The sequence below is a fragment of the Punica granatum genome, chromosome 1 (genome assembly GCF_007655135.1).
Source record: "Punica granatum isolate Tunisia-2019 chromosome 1, ASM765513v2, whole genome shotgun sequence".
In the NCBI taxonomy this organism is placed as follows: Eukaryota; Viridiplantae; Streptophyta; class Magnoliopsida; order Myrtales; family Lythraceae; genus Punica; species Punica granatum.
The window spans coordinates 14,597,530-14,616,721 of NC_045127.1; the positions used below are offsets into that span (position 1 = coordinate 14,597,530).

The 19,192-nt window shown below is 32.2% G+C and overlaps 1 protein-coding gene across 1 annotated transcript; it reads right to left on the bottom strand.

Annotated features, from left to right (window-relative positions):
• Positions 1 to 8,736: 8,736 nt before the first annotated feature.
• LOC116192701 lies at positions 8,737 to 10,642 on the bottom strand. The gene is made up of 4 exons (XM_031521315.1): positions 10,472 to 10,642; positions 10,033 to 10,355; positions 9,483 to 9,593; positions 8,737 to 9,180 (listed from the first exon to the last, which is right to left on the bottom strand). Exons 1-4 carry the CDS (start codon positions 10,626 to 10,628, stop codon positions 9,097 to 9,099), a joined length of 675 nt encoding a protein of 224 aa, XP_031377175.1. The 5' UTR covers positions 10,629 to 10,642; the 3' UTR covers positions 8,737 to 9,096.
• Positions 10,643 to 19,192: the final 8,550 nt, after the last annotated feature.

Here is a 19,192-nt window from a genome sequence, read left to right on the forward strand (position 1 = left end):
ATGGCAAATTCAGGACCCACATAGCAGTGAGTATAATAACATATCTGTAAAATTTCCAGTGATTTATAAGCGATTGGGTCCACCTTTAGTCCAAAAACTCGAGTTGATAGATTATGAAACACAATTTGATATAAATTCATTTAATTCCTCTTAATTTTTTCATGTGGGATTGTAAATCTCAACACCCATTCTCACGTGGCAACATATGGTCCAACACTTGCTAGGTGAACTTAAACATTTGTCCTCAATAACTAACCACAAGCCGAGCATTCTATTTCGTGCTCGGGCGAGGGGGGACATACTTAAACTAACAACGAGTTCCACACTCAGGTCTGAGTATCATGAAGCGCACTTTTGGTTGTCTCGAAACTGGGCCGGGCCAGACTTTGGGCCAAACACAGGCGTACACTTTGGCGGCCATCGACAAAGAGACTTAACGTGGTGTGAGCCTACATGGTCGCGCACAAAAGCATAATCCACTCTGATGCTATACAAAATTTCACTGGACTTATAAGCGATTTGGCTCATCTCCAATATAAAAGTTTGAGCTGATAGGTTATGAAATCCAAACTCATATGAACCCATTCAATTTCTTTTAATTTTTCATGTGGCATTATATCATCTAAATTAGGTGATACATGCGCGTTCCACAATAATCTTTTATCAATAAATACGTGACAGGAAATTAGTAATCAGCCCACACAAACATAACATTAATATGAATATAAATAGGATTCAACAAAAGTTATATACTATATCAAATAGACATAAACATTATAGATTGTGAGAGGAGAAAGTCATGTTGATAAGTAAATATTAACTCTAATCTCTTTTTGGATAAATAATTACTCTAATCTTATGAAAATACGAATAACATATTCATGTTTGCATTTATACGAAGAGTATGGTAGATACCGTGTAGGGGTTCGGTGTCCTAAAAGCTATATTGAATCAAAAGATGTGAAATAAATTTTCAAGTCGTCTTTTTATGAGATATTTAACATATTAAACTTTGAAAAAATACACATATCTCGAGGAGTTCTATTCTGTTATCGAGAAAACTTTAAATTTTTCAAAAAAAAATATTATAAAATACCACATACAAATAATATGGACATATATCCAAACTTCATTGAATATAACCCAAAATAAAATATGATGAATATTTATTTAACTGGAATGGAAAAGGTCGGTTCTCATTGAGCTGAATATTGTCAAATGAAGCTTCCAATTTAACTAAGGTCGATTTACATGGAGCTGAGGAATATCAATAAAGTTTCCGCATTTCACACTTCGACTATACTAGAGCATTGACTCGTGCTTTGCATGGGAGCACGATTAAAAATAATAATTTTTTGAAATTGTTATTTAGATTTGATAAATAGAATATTTCAACGTATTCTATTCATCTACATAGTATACATAGTATATGGTTTGCTCGCCATATATGTTTCTACAGTCTACATGTTATTTAGCATTGGTCAATTTGTAGAGGCTTGAGGAAAAAAAAAGTTTGCAGAGGAAATAGAAGTTTACAAGTGAGAAAAAAAGGGGTATGGGGAAGTAAAAAAGAAAAAAGAAGAAAAGAAAACGGAGATAAAAAGGAGAGAACTGGATAATGGGAAAGGAGAGTAAAAATCGTGGTCACGTATCCTCTAGCAAAAAGAGAGAAAATAACAACCATTAAATGGACAATTTTGTCTTTAAAAGTTTTATAATATATTTTTGCTTAACTAATATTAAGGGACATTTTAGACTTATGCTTTATAACCTTAGTAGTAGGACACCAAAGGTTTCCTTTATAAATAGTATAGATAGATAGATAGGTATGATTGGCTCAAGAAGTTAAAAAAACTTTCTAAATTTATTTCCTGACTTTTTTGGCCAAATGTCCAGATTTTCATTTTAAAAAAAAATTGATACATTTCCTACCGAAAAGAATTCTGATACAACATAATTGAGAAATTTGAAGACCATGTTGGAATTATAAACATATGATCGGGGTCAAGAGCTAAAAAGAGAAAAAATTTGGGCTTTTCTGGCTACAAGAGAGGCTCGTAGGTGTAGTGCAATAAAATAAAAATCTTATCGAATCTGAAATCTTTTTGTTATCAAACGAGAACATCACTATAAGAAAAATTCCTTTTAAAAGCAATGATGTTTGCTTCTAAAAGTCATTTATTTGACTTAAAGGTATTAGAGAAGAGTAAATTGCCTCATTTACCTGTGTCGTTTTAGATCTATAGAGGTAAATTAACAACAATTAATAAAAGTCGCTAATTCTTATTTTTAGGACAATTGTAATTGCCTCTATAAAAATTTTCCAAAATAAATGATTGTTAATAAATGATTGTTATTATATTTGACTAACATCTCTCACATATCTTTATATTGCAACTTGAACCCGACTCGAACCCTTGACCTCTAACATAATATTTTTGGTCTTTCACCTTTACCATTTCGCCATCAATGCATCTTTGAATTGAATTGAATTGAATTTATATGTAATATTTTGGTCAAGACTCAATAAATATATAAATTTTTATTTATAAAATTATTTAAAATTAATAAAATAATTAATATGCACATAATATTAAATCAAACATTGTGCATATATATATATATATATATATATATATATATTATTAATTCTCGTGTAGTCGTGTGGTAAGTTGAAGATTGTTAATTTATCCAAAACAATTGTGTAATAAATCATATATAAACACAATAGATGAAGTAAAATACACAAAAAGATTGCTAATGTACTATTTTATTTGATTCAAAATCTTCATAATGTAATTCCCATTCATAAATTAATAAAATATATTTTCAACTTATGTTGAGCATAATTTGAATATCCTTTAATTCATGTTGAATAAATTATTTATTTTAGGTAAAAATAATCTATCAAACTTTCAACATTTTATCTACTTACTGTAGGTAAAATTTTATAAGTTTGAGGCAAATGAGAATTAGATTCAGAGAAAATTGTATTCTACCTTTAAAAGAATATATTAGGGGCAAATAAATTGGATCTAGAAGCAATTAAGTCTTTTGCATTCTAAAAAAATATTTAGTGACAAATTTTCTTTATGCCTCAACTAATATGTTGTTCTTTTGAGGCAAATACTTATTTGTTGTTAATAATTGTGGTATAGATTTGTAATTTGGTAAAATTTTAGGTGCTCTTAGAGGCAAATAAAATTCACATAAGAGACATATATTGTATTTGTCTTAAATAAGGGTTTTTCTTGTAGTGCATGCGTCAATGTGCTATTACCTCTTTTAATTGAAAATAGCCGATATTTCTCTCTTCAACAAAACAAGGATTAGCCTTGCATTGAATACTGAAAAATTGTATGAAAATTTCTATGAGAAAAAATTGCATTTAGTCCTCAATCTTTTAACTTTATGCCACCCCCGAGGTGAGTTTTGATGTTTAAATAGACAGTATCTGTTGAGGTTGGAAAAATCTAATCTTGATCACGTGCATGCCACGAGTCTCGAGTGTCCACAAGCAACCTACAAAAAGGGAAAGAACGGGAGGAAATCCTGATTTCTCTCTCCGATGCTTAAATGAGAATGTGCTTGGAAAGTAAAGGGAATTGAACTTCGAGTGTAGACGTACCTGGAGGTGTATTTATAGAGATTACAGGAAATCTTCATTAGGATAGCGTAATCTGTATCATATATATGACTGCATAAAACAAGTAAATATACTTGCCTAATATAGAATTAGAGATATAAAATATCTCGTTAAGATATATATATCGGCAGAATATTCAAAAGAAAATATCAAAGATATTGATAGGTAGATGAGAGATAATCGTGGAGGAGATATATGCACAAGATATTGTTACCGATTTGGGGATATCAAGGTGGGCCCATGATGATAAGTCGGGCCAATTTTTTGGTCCCTAAAATAAGCCCCCACTCTCGTGAGCTTGAGAGGTCGCGGGAGTAGACTAGGACCGTGTTGTAAGCGATGCCCTTGTTGTGAGAAATTTTCCTTCACATTTTGAGCGAAGGCCATGCTTTGAGAGATTTCTACATCGCATTTTGAGCGATAACCCTGTTTTGAGAGGTCTTCGCGTCATGTTTTGAGTGACGGTCCCGTTTTGAGAGGTCTTCACATCAAGTTTTGAGTGATGGTCTTGTTTTGAGAGGTCTTTCGTCATGTTTTGAGTGATGACCCCGTTTTGAGGGGATTTTTCTCCATTGCATTTTGAGCGACAACCTCATTTTGAAATGGCTTTAAACATCGTGTTATGAGCGACGACCTCGTTATGAGAGGGTTGTCCATCGTTAACTTAGTCATGCAAAAGAAAACTCCACCCTTTGTTGTTGGGTGTTGTCGCTTCCACGAAGGAAGGCTCCATTCTTGATTGCCGAACGTTATTGCTTCGCGAAGGAAGACTCCGTCCTAGGTTATTTGATGTTTGCTTTAGCGAAAGAAGACTCCACTCTTGGTTGTCGAGCATTGTTGCTTTCGTGAGGGAAGGCTCTGCTCTGCGTTATCGCGCATTGTTGCTTCCACAACGGAAGGCTCCGCTCTACATTGTCAAGCGTTGGTGCTTCCTCTAGGGAAGGCTCCGCTCTAGGTAGTCGAGCATTGTTCCTAGCCCTTGTTTGTCAGACATGAGTAACGCTTATCTGAGCATTTTGTGAGAGCTTTTTCATTATGGGAGTAATTGCTTGACGTGGAGGTCGTTGAGCAACGTGTGGAACATCAAGCGATGTTAGGGATCACGGTCCTTATGAAGTAGTTGCACCTGTCACCGTTTGGTGTCGTATCTTCAAAAGGGGCATTGCCTATAGTGACACGAAGTGTGGCGCTGTAGCTTAAGACAAAGAAGAACATTAGCTTTCTTAAGTCCGAACTTCCATGATAAATTATAGATGTAAAACAAAAGATTATTGATCAGAGTAAGAAAAGTGTAATTTTTTTTGCTCATATGAAGAGTAAAAGCACTCCCTTTTTCTAAATAACGGAGATTGTGGGGGGTTATTCGAAGGATCTTGAAGAGCGAAGATGGTGGACATCTTCGAGTAATAACCGAATGGAGGACATCATATTAGCAGGGTGAGTCGCTTGGTAGCCTGTTGAGGAGGGCTTCGCTGTGACGACCAGTATGATTAGTGCAATAATTATGCAGCCCCACATTCTCGGGGTTGAGGTTTGCTTCACTTCTTGTTGAGATGCCAACGCCCCTTGTCCATGCGTATTCAAAGAAGTTAATCGCATTTGAAGACTTAGCTTTGTAGAAGAGGAAGCGGGGCCGCTTCCATTGTGGCATCAACGCTGCTTGGCCTTAATTCTCTTATCAGTTTCGGATAACCGTAGATTATGAGCCCACTCAAATTTGCAGGGATTCTTCAGAAGATAACCAGGAACACAGCCTTTTGTGTTGTTTTCCACGGACGACGCCAATGTTGAGGTCGGAAAAATCCGATCTTGATCACATGCATGTCATGAGCCTCAAGTGTTCACAAGCAACCTGCAAAAAGGGAAAGAACGAGATGGGATCCCGATTTTCCTCCGCGATGCTTAAAAGAGACTGTACTCGGAAAGTAAAGGGAATTGAACTTCGAGCTTAGACTTACCTGGATGGGTATTTATAGAGATTATAGGAAAATCTTCATTAGGCTATCGTAATCTGTATCATATATATGACTGCATATAATAAGTAAATATACTTACCTAATATAGAAGTAGAGATAGGAAATATCTCATTAAGATATACATATCATCAGAATATTCAAGGGATAATATTAAGGATATTGATAGATATATGATAGATAATTGTGGAGGAAATATATTGACAACATACTGTTATCAATTTGGGCATATCAAGGTGGACCCATGATGATAAGTCGGGTCGCTAAGTTGGGTCAATTTTCTGATCCCTAACGGTATAAAAAAAGAGTTTTTGGATGGTAAGTTTAATTGTTTTGACTGAAAATCAATAATCTCATCAATGGTAAAACTAAAACTGATACTTCTGTTGAAAGTTGAGGAAAAGTGGACAAGTTTTGATTAAAAAAAATGTTTAGGACGAAAATAGAAGACATTCTAAAGCTAGAGACTAAATGCGACTCTCTCTCTATTTTCAAAACTTATTAAACACCACTCAACCTACCTACCAAGCAACATGCAATTAATAATTAATAAGTAATTAAAAGAAAATGAGATTGATTGCAGCAGTGCCCTAAAGTTATCATTTGGATCAGTTTGCTATGTCCTTTCTCCCTTGTCCATTTCCGAGTGGAAATTTTTGTAACCTGGGGAGGGGGGGTGGGAGTTGAGGCAGGTGGCTAAGGGAGATGAACCCACTTATCAAAAAAACAAAAAAACTTTCATACGAAAACAAAAATCATAAAAAGGGAGGTGAACCTTACTTTTACGTTAGTTTATAAGAGTCCAACAGCGATGTTGGTTATTTCCTTTTCTGTTTCTTTTATTTTGACACAGAGCTTATTAATGTACCTTTGTTGATGATCAAACTGTTGGATTTCAGTCTAATTTAAAAGGTTATTCTTATTAGATACTTTAGTTATTTGCGCAACGCATAGAATTTACGCGCTGATATCATGTGAGATTTTGAAATGTCCATAATCGTTTTATCTAAAACGTTAGTTATTAACGTAACATATTGAATTTATGTGATTTAATTATTTATTACTCAATAGAAACTCCTACATATTTATTTTGACTATATCGTTTAAGTGACTTCAGACTTCAGAGTTTCTTCTTCGTGAAGATTTGGAAGCGGTCTACAGGGCAGCTGTCATTGACTAAATGTTTTGTGAGATAATATAACAAAGTTGTCATGAGCTTCCCGAAGGAGAGAGGAAATCGTTTGGACTGTTTTCATACTACATTTGCCCGGTCTAGTTCCGTCGAAGTTCATAACGTACCCTCTTTGGAATGCGCACGAATCACTCATCTGTTATTTTGTTCCCAAAAACTTAGTCCCATGACAAATCCGATGTACTTGGATTTCTCTAGTATCAGGAGGGGACAAATTAATAAGCTTGCAAAATGGAATGAAGCTAAAGAATCGATGTTCTCCTGGTTTGGTTCGAGTGAGATTTATGGTTTTTACAGATGATAAGTTCAGGGGCTTTCTTCACATGCTAAGTCTTATTGCAAGGGGCAGCCCAATCAAGAACGTCATCGTGAGAGAAAACGGAATTCAATGAATTGATAATACGCTCTCGACTGATAACGTAAAGGTTTTAGATTGAATTCTTATGCTGAGACTATGTGAGTCCCTTATTAGGTTTTAGAAATTCCAATTAGCGCCCTTCCCCAACATTGAAGGGCACTAATTGGAATTTCTAAAACAAACTGATACATGACGTTTGAATGGTGACGTCATTTGATTGCATCTTGAATATCAAAATTAATAAAAGTATATATGTTGGATTACCTCGCAAGTCTTCTTTAATTAAGTCCAACAACTCACTTTCCAAGGTGACGTACGTGTTTAATATAAATCCATAAAATAATTTATTTATGGATGCGAGATCACCGTTTAAAGCATTACCCCAGCCAGAGCCGTCGACAAGATAAAGCTCTAAAAAAAATTCCATGCACTCACCAAAAAGTTAGAGAGAGCCTGAGAATTCAAGGGGCGTATAATATAGTGACACACATTTTTGTCTAGAATACTTAAGTCTAGAATATTTGAGGTTTAAATTTTAATTATCATAGTTAGATTATTTGTGACTCTATATTTAGATTTTTATTTTCTTAATATTACATCTATGAGTCATATTTGTCACTGAAAAGAAAAAAAGAGTTGGAGAGAGTTTTGTCTTTTTAAATCAACGAGAGGTGATTGTAATTATTAACTCATCTATAGATGACAGTTGATTATAATGAGAATTAGTTTTTTTGTTTGACGAGAATTTTTTATAATTAATGAGAGTTCTAAGGGGAACTCTCTTTTAACCGAATGTCAATTAATCAAAGATTTGCAACAATAAAATATTGTAAATATTCCTCTCCTTTTCTCTCATAGTTTAAAAAGAAAATAAAAATTCCTAAAATATGATGTAAGAATTTTTTGAAGAGGAAATTATTTTTAGGTTCCTTATTCTTTCTTGAGATCTAAGTTTTCAACAAAGATATTTACATCTATATCTATTTACCCTTCAAAAAAGTTATTTATTTTAAGCCCACATATCTAGTACAATGAAATAAATCAGCACATGTTGTTATAGTGAATAATGTAAATTGAGAGACTTATTGCAAGCAAGATTTTTTAAGCTGCTTAAATTGATCAGCACATGTTGTGTTATAAAATATATTTTGTATTAGCATGTAAATCTCCATGCAATATAAATTGTTTGTACAAAGTTACAAACTGTAATGGCATATTCTCATTATTAAGTTATAGAAATTAGTCAAAAGAATTTAAATTTAGCCTAAACGAAATGCCACTACTTTTTTTTTCGATGTGAACTTTGATATTCGGAAACCCTATGAGCCTTGACTAATCCAATCGAGCCGGGTTGGTGGTCCCTTGAGGGATAAAGCTCTCCTAGCGTGAATGTTCTTCATTTACAAGGCTTTAACCCTCGACCTTGTTTAAAGAGAACAAGCGTCAAACCACTTGAACCAGTTTACGTTGATAATGCGACCGTTTTTTTAGTTGGAAAATATATAGTTGCTAAAAAATAATATATAGTGTGACACAACAAAAAGTACATACGATTGTTAAAAAAATATGATCTTGCGTTTCAGATATATAGTACAGTGTACATTAAATCAGGTTTAAGCTAAAAAGAAAAAATTGATATAGTCCGCAGTGAAGCGCGGATCTATTACTGGTACATAGTAAAAGCATACACGAAGTTAGGGACGTTGTAGGAGTACTTCTACAACCCTAACTTCGTGGGTCATTTTGGGATCAGCAGAACTCTACAGTTGCTCCATATATATATTGTTGGTCGATCTTTCCGACCTAATCGATATTTATGAAGAGATACGCACCTTACATTCTCTTTTTGATAAACTATTACCAAACATAAACAAAAAAAAAATGGAACCTTATGAAGTTTGGTCATTCGTACATGTATATATAAACCTCAGAGAAGGCTACAGATGGCGATTATAACATTCGCTAGAGCAATCCCAAGCTGAGCCAGGGTGAATCCGTCTCTCCAGTGAAACTGAGAAAAATAAGACTCATATCATTAATTAGCTTCTTTTCACATTTAATACTGATATATGTCTGTATGTTTATTTGTTTTCAACCTCACATTATGTATATTATGAATATTTTATTTATCAAAAGATAATGTCTAAAATGGCATTATGTACTGTTCAATTTTATTACATGTAACCGTAAGTTCTAACATTGAGTCGCAAGTTGGCCTATTTCTTATTTTATCAGGAGAAAAAAAGTGTATGTCTTTGCAAATGTAGACATTGTGTTATTCGTAATATGGAGCGTCAAATTGAATTTAATTACCTTCTGAGGTCGTTCACGGGCTGGAGCTATTGCAGTGGATGAGCCAGTGACGGAGTTGATCTGGGCAATTTCACGGGACATAGAGGGTTCCATCTCTGCGTTTGTGACATGCTACATCAAAAGCAAATAAGGCATTACATACATATATATATGTATATATATTAATACTGTGTATGCGTATGATTTGTTTTTGCTACAATATATATTAGGGTTAAGTCAATGATAAAATTAGCTTTGTTCCTTTACCAGTCAACTTGCAATTAATTTTAGATGACTGACCATATATGCAACTGAAACACAGGTTTTTTTTATTCTTAACCAACTAACGAATTATATTTTCAAATCGGAAAATTTTCTTTGTAATTGTTTTGCCTAGTGGAAAATAAAAAAAGAACTGGAATTATAAATTAAACTCTTGGTGATCCTTAGAGCATCTGCAAGGAGAAAGAGATCGGACCCATATGAGGCTTGCTCAGTGGGTACTAAACCCGTTGGGTCGTTAACCTTTCACTAAATGTTTTTTTTTCCCCTTTTCTGATTGATTCATTACCTTTTTTGTGGCGATCGCCTTGTACCTCAACAATTCGATCATGGCAAAGTTGTCGATGTAGTCATCAAGGTGGTCATGGTCAAGGTGCTGCCTGATGTTGTAGTGACAGGTAGGGCAGAGATTGAACGGGGTATTGCTATCGAGGAAGCAGGCCAAGCATGTGAGATACTGGTCTCCCGGGACAAAGCTACTGCATCCTGCACATATCGGCCTCCCTCCGAAGCATAATAAGCAGAAAGTAGCGACATCCAGCAGATCGAGCTTATGGTCTCCATCCCGATCCAGTTGCTCGAAGAAGATCCGATGGTTGATTCTTGAAAAGCCTGACAAAGAGTATGGTACAAGTTGATCGAAGTTTGAGTCAAGTCAATTATCTAGCTAGCTCTTCATAAATGGATGCAAATTAAACTAACTAGGACAAGCTAGAAAATTTCCGTACCAGAAATCAACATGTACGAATGGAAGCCCTCGTAAGTCACTGATCCGTTTCCGTTTTCGCTCATGGAACAGAAAACTGCAAGCACCAAAGCCATGAATGAAGGATCTTCATCGGCATCTTCTATGTAGTCCTTTGCTATATTTCTCAACTCGTCCATCGTTCTTTTATTACTTCCCCAGCGAAGCTATGCACAGACACAGCTATTTATAAGCTGTGAATTGTTTTTCTTTAAGAAAAAAAGAAAATTTTAATCTGTATGACTATGTGTTTTGACATTGATCGAATTAAAAAATACATTGAACGATCGTGCAGTATAGGACTTCTTGATTTGGTTTCTCTTTAGGTCGGTCGAGCATTATTTCTTCTTCGTAATATCTTATTAATAAATGCTAAATTATATTGTTAATACATGTTAGGTTGAGAAGAATTAATATTTAATGATCAAGGAGACCTTCTAATACATGCGATATATATACACTACGGCATATGTCAAGTGACAAATGGCCAGAAATGTAAAATAAAAACTGACCAACCTGATCAACCAAATATGTCTCATATTTTCCAACCTTAACCGCAGCCGGATATTGAAGACGACCCCGAACTCTAATTTACGGATTGTGCGGATGGTTCGATTATAATTTTGATTGAGTGAAAAACAACAATTTGATTTATCACAGGACTCTTATAGAACAATATTCAGATGCCAATAGGATGATTTGTTGAGACAACCCACATCTGTCACCTCAGAACAGGTAAGTGGATGATGGTCCGAAAGATCCTTGATTGATATGTCTTATTCTGTATCTACAATATTTTATCAATAGAAACAATTATTTAATTGGTCTTTACATAATATATTTCTCTCTAACTTTGTGAGATAGTTAAAATAAAAGTGATTCCGAGAAAATAGGTATGATGCAGTGGCACAACTCTATCATCTATAATAACCTAGAAGTTTATCAGTTGCGACTCTCGTTTGGTGGGGCAACTCTTGTCCCTTTATTAGGCTTTTTATTTGTATTTTCTTATATTAAACTCATGGGCCAACCTTATAACCGAGAAAATAAAGTGTTTTATAGAGTTTAAAGTTTAGGTAATTTACAAGTTCATTTAGTTAGAACTTAGACTATCATGGTTGTCGTTCTTGTTAGACTAATGAGACTTGAATTATATTGCATTATGTCACGTCTTATATTTTTACATTAGTCCATTAAACCATTAAGAAAAAGAAGAAAAGATAGCACTCAATTAGCCAATCAAACGTAAAGCGTCATTTTCTATCTAAGTTCTTGAACGTGTCTGTTGTCATATTTGTTAATCCAATGGATTTCCGAGTTAGAATAGTATAACCTTTTAATTAGATGAGAAGGCATTTTATATGAGAGATCATATTTTCACAACCATGACTAGGTCTTTTGAATTTTTCCTTTTAAGGCGTACAAATATGAGATTTGGTACTAATTTATGTTAAGAAATCCACCATTTATTATATACACACGTTTCTCTTGCTGATCACAGGAGACATCTTAAGTCTAATGGAGCATATAAAATATAAAGATAAAAGAAATACGGATGATATATCGAAGTCCAAATATTTATAGTTCCAATTTGAAGTCTAACTGATCATTTCTCACTTATTTCCTTTTCCAGGACGATGTGTAATATTCTTATATCGTTATAATAGCGTGGATCTTCATTTATTTTTCTCCATATTTGACATCCATAAATGCCCTTATTTCTATTTTGGGTAATGTTCATATAAATATAAACTCTTATATTCGTCTTAGATTTATCATGAATAATTAATTTTCCCTTAAAAATCAAGAACTTTCATTTAGATGTGAAATCTATCATCTCTTCAGTACTTATGTTTTTATAACTAATGTGGACATATTTTTCAATCATATTTCTTACATGGCAATGACACATCATCAAAATTACAAAAAGAAAAACATAAAATAAAAAAAGTTCCAAATATGCTTCATAGGTAATGGGCACTTAAAAAGAAAAAACGCATTTGCATTAAAACTTCAATGGAGATAGATACTGTTGATAATTATTTCTGTCAGTTTTGGACGATTACGTGCTAGATTTGGCATTAAAAAGGAAACATATATGCTTTACAGGTAATTTTGAAATTGCAAATTAAATCCGAAGTAAAGGTGAAATCACGTAAAATGTTAATTGAGTGATAAGCAGTTTCAATTCCCATAAGAAGGAATACGTAAGTTCAAATCTCGAAAAGTACACTTATTGAGAAGAAGAATAATACCTCTAATAAATTTAAATTTACCAAAAAAAAAAAAGAGTGAAATCATATGTTCTGTGTTTTATGGTGTAATTTACCTTCACATTAGTAGATGTAAACCACGTGTTCGATGTAGGATTATATTTTTCTGTTAAAATTAAAATGCGTGTAAAGTCACTTGAGAAGATACATTGAACCGCTACATAAGCCGCTACTTAAGCATAGAGGTGGGGCTAATGTCATATTTTCAAGAGGGAGTGCTTGCAGTATCAATATTTTTTTTTTATATCTATATATCTATATCTATATAAAATACTAAAAGTTGGTCAAAATATTGCAAAGTACCACGAAGGGCGAAGGAGACTTCTCCTTACGTGATACTTCGTCTAATCACCAATAGCCATATATATCACAAGTGGCACAATATTATGGTGCCATGTCACTTCACGAAACTGAAATTATTAGTAAACATGGAAGACAAAAGGATTAATATAATACACTTATTAAATTGTTCATATTTTACTAGGTGGTTTACATTTTGGTTGAGGCACTTACATGTTAAATTTCCTGTTAAATATATAATATTTTCGGTAGGTGAAAATATATTATTATTATTGTTATTATTGACATTTACATTTCGCAAACCGTTTCCCCATTGTCAAAAGGGAAACTTGATTTTATTTTTAGATGAAGTGGCAGTTCCATAAGAGAAACTTGATTTTATTTTTATTTTTTAATGTTTTTACATCTCCGTTCCACAACCATCATCTGAAGCCCAATCTTGGATCAACTATATATATATATATATATATATATATATTTCTAATGTTTACAACTCCATTCGGCAGCCATTAGCTGAAGCACAATCAAATTGGCCAAGGAGAAAACCCAACAAAATCTACACTTACAATTTTATTTTAAAATTCTTTTACAACTTTTTTCATTTTATTTATTTTCTGACGTTTTTACTTAATTTTTTTATCTAAGTTTATGACAATTTAATTGAGATTGATTAACTTGGAATTTGATTTTATGAGTCAACTCTGTTGATTTTCAATGGAAAATCTATTTTATGAGTTATAAGCTACATGTAAATTCGATTGGCAAAAATATGATAATTGGAAAGTTCAAATAATTAATTGTTATTCATAATTCATGATGATTCCAACTAAACCTGCATTTATTCTAAAATATATAATATTTTCGGTAGGTGAAAATATATAATATCAGTTAATAGCCCGTGAGGAGAGTAAATAGCCCAGTCTGGTCAGATGAGCCTAGCTGACATTCAGAGTCGACCAACGCTACTGGCAACGCTGACCGGGCCTAGCGTGAGCGCCAGTTGGCTTAGTATAGAGTTGATTGGCCTTATCCCCTGACTAGATAATGGCAGGATATGCAAAATTTGGAAACCACGGTAGCGGTTCAACAAGGCCGAACAGCCACAGAGAACGCGGACTGGCCCTTCTGACAAGGCCAACCGGCACTACTAATAAGGCCAACTTGCTCTGTAGACAGAGCCGACCGACCCTAGGTTCCCAACTATACCTTCTTTTTTTATTCCATAATATTAATGAGATTATAAGTGTGTACGTGGAATAGATCGATATGTTCTTTTAGTATTTAAGTTTTGAAAAATAATGATAACATGTGGGCTGATCCGACTCGACAGAATTAGTTGGGATCCGATTGGATTTTCAATATCAGGGTTCACATCGAAAAATAATGATAACATGCAAAATTCTTAATTCAAAGTTGTGACCAAGAAAATTTCCTTCGTTATGAAAAATAAAAGAAAAACAAACCTCATCCTGGTATTTCTCATATATTTCCTACATTAAACACACTAGCCTTTTTTATTATTTTTTTCCGGTTACAAGGAATGTTTATGTGTCTAATATAATAAAATAAAAATCCTAATAAAGTAGGGGCAAATAGTCTCACAACAAGTATTGAACCTTCTTGTTTATAGGTGAAATCACAATCCATTACACTACACCGTCTTTGATAATCACGCTTAGAGACTGGTAAATCACTAAGAAATATATAGTTTGCGCATTGGGCAGATGGTACAATTAGTTTTAATTAAAATCTAAACAATTGATACTTGATCTCTTGGGATTGCGAGAATAATACTTTCCATAATTTTTATCAATAAGGATTTGGCACAGTAGCGCACATTCTCATTTGATAACCAAGAGTTTCTAAATTCGATACCGTGATGGAACTACTATTACCCCTTATTAATTATTAAAATTTTTATTTGATTATCACCCAATGGCCTCCCTTGTACCTGAAAATCTAAACAATTGATTTTATTTTACGAAACTTATATGTAGAACAACTAATATCCAGGTGTTAAAAGGAAGATTATTTGAGGTATGTCGCGCCTCTTGTCTGATCGATTTTTTTAATGAAATTAATATATTTCTCGTTCTCTTTCTGAGTTCAATTAAATAATATTGACTCGTGCACAAGTCATTTTATATAGAACTTATACCTAAGTGTCGTCTTTGTTAGAGTTACGACCTGCATTATATTATATTAGGTCACATCACTTATTTTTTAAGGAAAGTAGATGAAAACCCACGCGTTACATGGATGATTACTAAGAATTTAACATAGAAACTTTGAAATATCAAAATTTATTCATATTATTAATTAAAATTGAAATAAATATTTTATTAAAACAATCAATATTGGAAAAAAATTGTTTGAAAATAGAAATTAGTTTACAAAATTCGTCCTACAAACTGAGGTCCAACCAAAGAATAAAAATAAATAAATAAATATAACTACTAAAAGCTAATGGAGAAAAAATTTATATTAAATAAAAATAAAAAGAAATATTCAAGGTATATAATAAGAATAGTCTTATCGTTCTAGAAGCGACATCTACAATGTAACTTGAATAGAGATCCTGTCAAAACGATCAATATCGAAACAATCAATCTCGAAAAAGTTTATCCAGCAAATCGAAGTTCAATCAAGAAAATTTTTTTTGGAGAAGATTATTAAAACAATCAAAATATCATAGCAATTAGTTTGAAATTTGCAATAAAAAAAATTCTTTCTTTGAATCAAAATTCAACCATGAAAATCACCAATTTGAAGAAAGTAAAAAAGAGATTTGAAATTATATAGAATTTTGTTCTCCTTTAATCAATACTCAGCTTGGTAGAGGACTATTTATATACTTAGAAATTGAATTTGTCAGGAAACAACAATTATATATTTAATATATTTAATCTATATATACTAACCATTATACTCTCCATATATATTTAATTGAAGTGGCAACTATATATATATGCCATCTATATATATTTTGTTGCGACAACTCTTTCTTTTATATTTTATATGTATAGCAATGCAAATTATTGTAATGCCCTTATAGAGCTATATTCTATTATAATCTAAATATTGAGAGATGTATATGTGTAATCTATATATTCTATTGCATATTTTCTTTAATTGTATATATTTATGTGTACCTTATGTCATATTTTATTCTCTTATATGTATTTGGTTATGCATTATACATAAAATTTATATATCTACTGCATAATTAATTCATTAAGTTTCCTTAATAAGAATATAAAAATTTTCTTATTATAAGTTATTTCCTTACTTCATAAGAATATATAATTTCATTAATGTAAATCGATGGCATGGCAACGTGAGAGAGCTCCGATTTTTATTTTTGATGATGTGACAGTATAAGAATTCAGCTCATACATACTTTTATATGAGTCCATAAAAATTCACGGAATTCGCTTTATTTTCTACCTAAATAAATCTATTTTCTACCTATAATTTCAATAGAATTAGCTTCATTTTCTACCTATAGTTTCAAAAATATGTGTTTGTTATTAAGTTTGATAATCGAATGAAAGCTCTCGGTTAGACCTTTCAGATGAGACCATGAGAACCTATGTACTGATAGGATTATTCCGACAAGGTAAGAGATGCGCTTATGCATGCTGGGTTAGTGGGCTTCGAACCTTTGGTTTTTCGGCTTATAAGTGATATGAATCTCTTACTTGTCCATCGGGAAACCGAGACTGTTTCTTATCCTTCTTAGGGAAGCTAAGCAATGCATACAATATGTATGTACTGAAAGCGATAGAGTGGACTTATAAAAACTATGCAAGTAATCAAGTCATCAAGAGATCAGGCTGGCCGGAGCTTCCAGATAAATACTTATCAATATAATCCAGAGTTCAATGAAAGATGTTAGTTGAAATGCCATAAACATGCGCAGCAGATCATGTTCTTTTTTTTTAATGGTTACAAAAAAAAAAAGAAAAAAAAGATCATGCGTTTATATCGTGCCGATGGTTTTGAATAAAAAAGTGAGAAATTTTTTTAACTATACTTCACTTCACTCCATTCCAACTATAAATAATTATATTTATTTGAGGTTGTAATAATTATGCTGTTGAAATTATGAAAAAAGTAAGAAAAAGTAATGAATAGTTGAGAGAAAATAATAATTGTGTTGTTGAATTATGGAAAAAGTAATGAATAGTTGAGAGGATTTAGTATTGAAAATTGAATTGAATGGTAGTTAAGATAAAAGAAAATTGAAGAAGAATGAAAAAATAATAATTGTATTGTTGAATTGAAAGTAAGTGAAGTTAAAGTGGAGTAGAGTTAAAAAAAAAATTCATTTACCACGCAAGGCCGGTTTGAGCAACAAATGATAATCGAATTTAATTTTCTTTTTTTTAATTTTTAATTTTTATATTTGGAATAGGTAATGTAATTTTTTCCGATCAATAAACCGAATGGAATGCATGTAATTTTGAAATGTCTATCCATAACTCGCTTTTTTCTTCCAAAAAACGAAAAAGGTTTGGGACAAACAATTAAGATCCCATTTACATGTAACGGTTCTTTGAAAGTGCAATATTATTTAATTTTATCAAATAAAATTCTACTCCGCCTCGGTAATTCATAAAAAAATGTGTCTACTACATTCACAAGAAGGAAACAGTTTACATCTAATAGATGTATTAGTAGTTCATACCGTTCAAAGGTTGTCCCTAGACAATGAATGTTCTTGTAGTTATCGTATTTTGATGCTATAATTCTCCCTTTGTTTTTCTAACTCAAGCCTGATCAGCAAAAAGGGGAAAAAGAGAACGAAAACGAAAATTAAAGATTGAGTTACAATAAAAAAAAAGGAGGAAAAAAGGTCCAGCAAATCGACAAATTTAACGAATTCAATTTCAACTATGATGCTCCATAGTGGAAAAGTATAATATTCTAACTCGCAGATATAAATTGTTTGCCCAATTATATATATATATATATATATATATAATGTTTATGTTGTGAAAGATGCCCAAAATGAGATTAGAATAATGAGAAATTGAAAAATAAATAATACCAAATATACGTTGTAAAAGAAGATGTCACAACCTTCAAAACAAGATAAAACGTACTTAACCCAAAAAGAAACCCAACAAAGTATGGCTCGCAGGCCAATAAAATAGGCTCGCGGGTCCAGCTGGCACAAGTTGCTTAACACAGAGTGAAGAACAATGAATCTTATAGGCAAACTAGTTGATGACCCCCATGTGGATACAATTGCATAAGTTTTTGTTGCAACTAATCTAAATAATTTTACACGTAATGCATACATAAAATGTTGTTAAACCGAATGAATTATGTTAATAATATCAATAGATCACCAAAACTCATTCACATCAACTAAGCAAAAACGATATTTTTACTTCAACATTAACCATATGATACGTCAATGGAAGTGTAATTATCTTGAATATTATTAATTGTGTATAAGTTTTTTTCCTCAAAATAAGGCTCGAAACAAATCATTCTGAGACTTTCTTATACTTACATGCATCAATGAATCATAATTTTGCCATAAACAATAAATTAGTAATAATTTATTTTTTATTAACAAAATAATATACTTAATCGAATAAACAAAGTCTACATCTTTATCAAGGAAAATCATATCTAAATTGATAATTTCGTTACTTTTTCGGTCTCAATTCTTTTAGTATATGATAAACTATTGTACCATCTCAAAATCTATTAAAATATACAGTAAAAAATAAATGATATAGAAAAATTTTCACACAAATATGATAGTCCTAAGCAAAAATAAACGCACTAAACAAATTAACATCCATTAAAAAAGATAACATCCTAAACGAATTACTTTTATTTATAAAAAGGAGATGAATTTGACGATCATGAATTTCGACAAGACCTGAAGAAGTCTAGTGAGATACTGGTGAAGTTTTACGAAATCGACCAAATTGGTGTAAGATATTGGTGTTAGCATATCAAATAAACATGTACAATATATATACGGGTGTGTATATATATATATACACACATAGTGCAAAGGTCATATAGATTAATAAGAAAATTTTCTATCGAATATAAAAAATTCAATATAATGAAATTTTTTATCTCAGGAAATAATAGTCTAAATT

Coding starts and splice junctions, on each gene's coding strand:
- LOC116192701 (XM_031521315.1), bottom strand. CDS start 10,628: ATGGACGAGTTGAGAAATATAGCAAAGGACTACATAGAAGATGCCGAT. Junction 10,356..10,471: donor TTCGTACATGTTGATTTCTG/GTACGGAAATTT, acceptor ACTCTTTGTCAG/GCTTTTCAAGAATCAACCAT. Junction 9,181..9,482: donor CCCGTGAACGACCTCAGAAG/GTAATTAAATTC, acceptor TATTTTTCTCAG/TTTCACTGGAGAGACGGATT.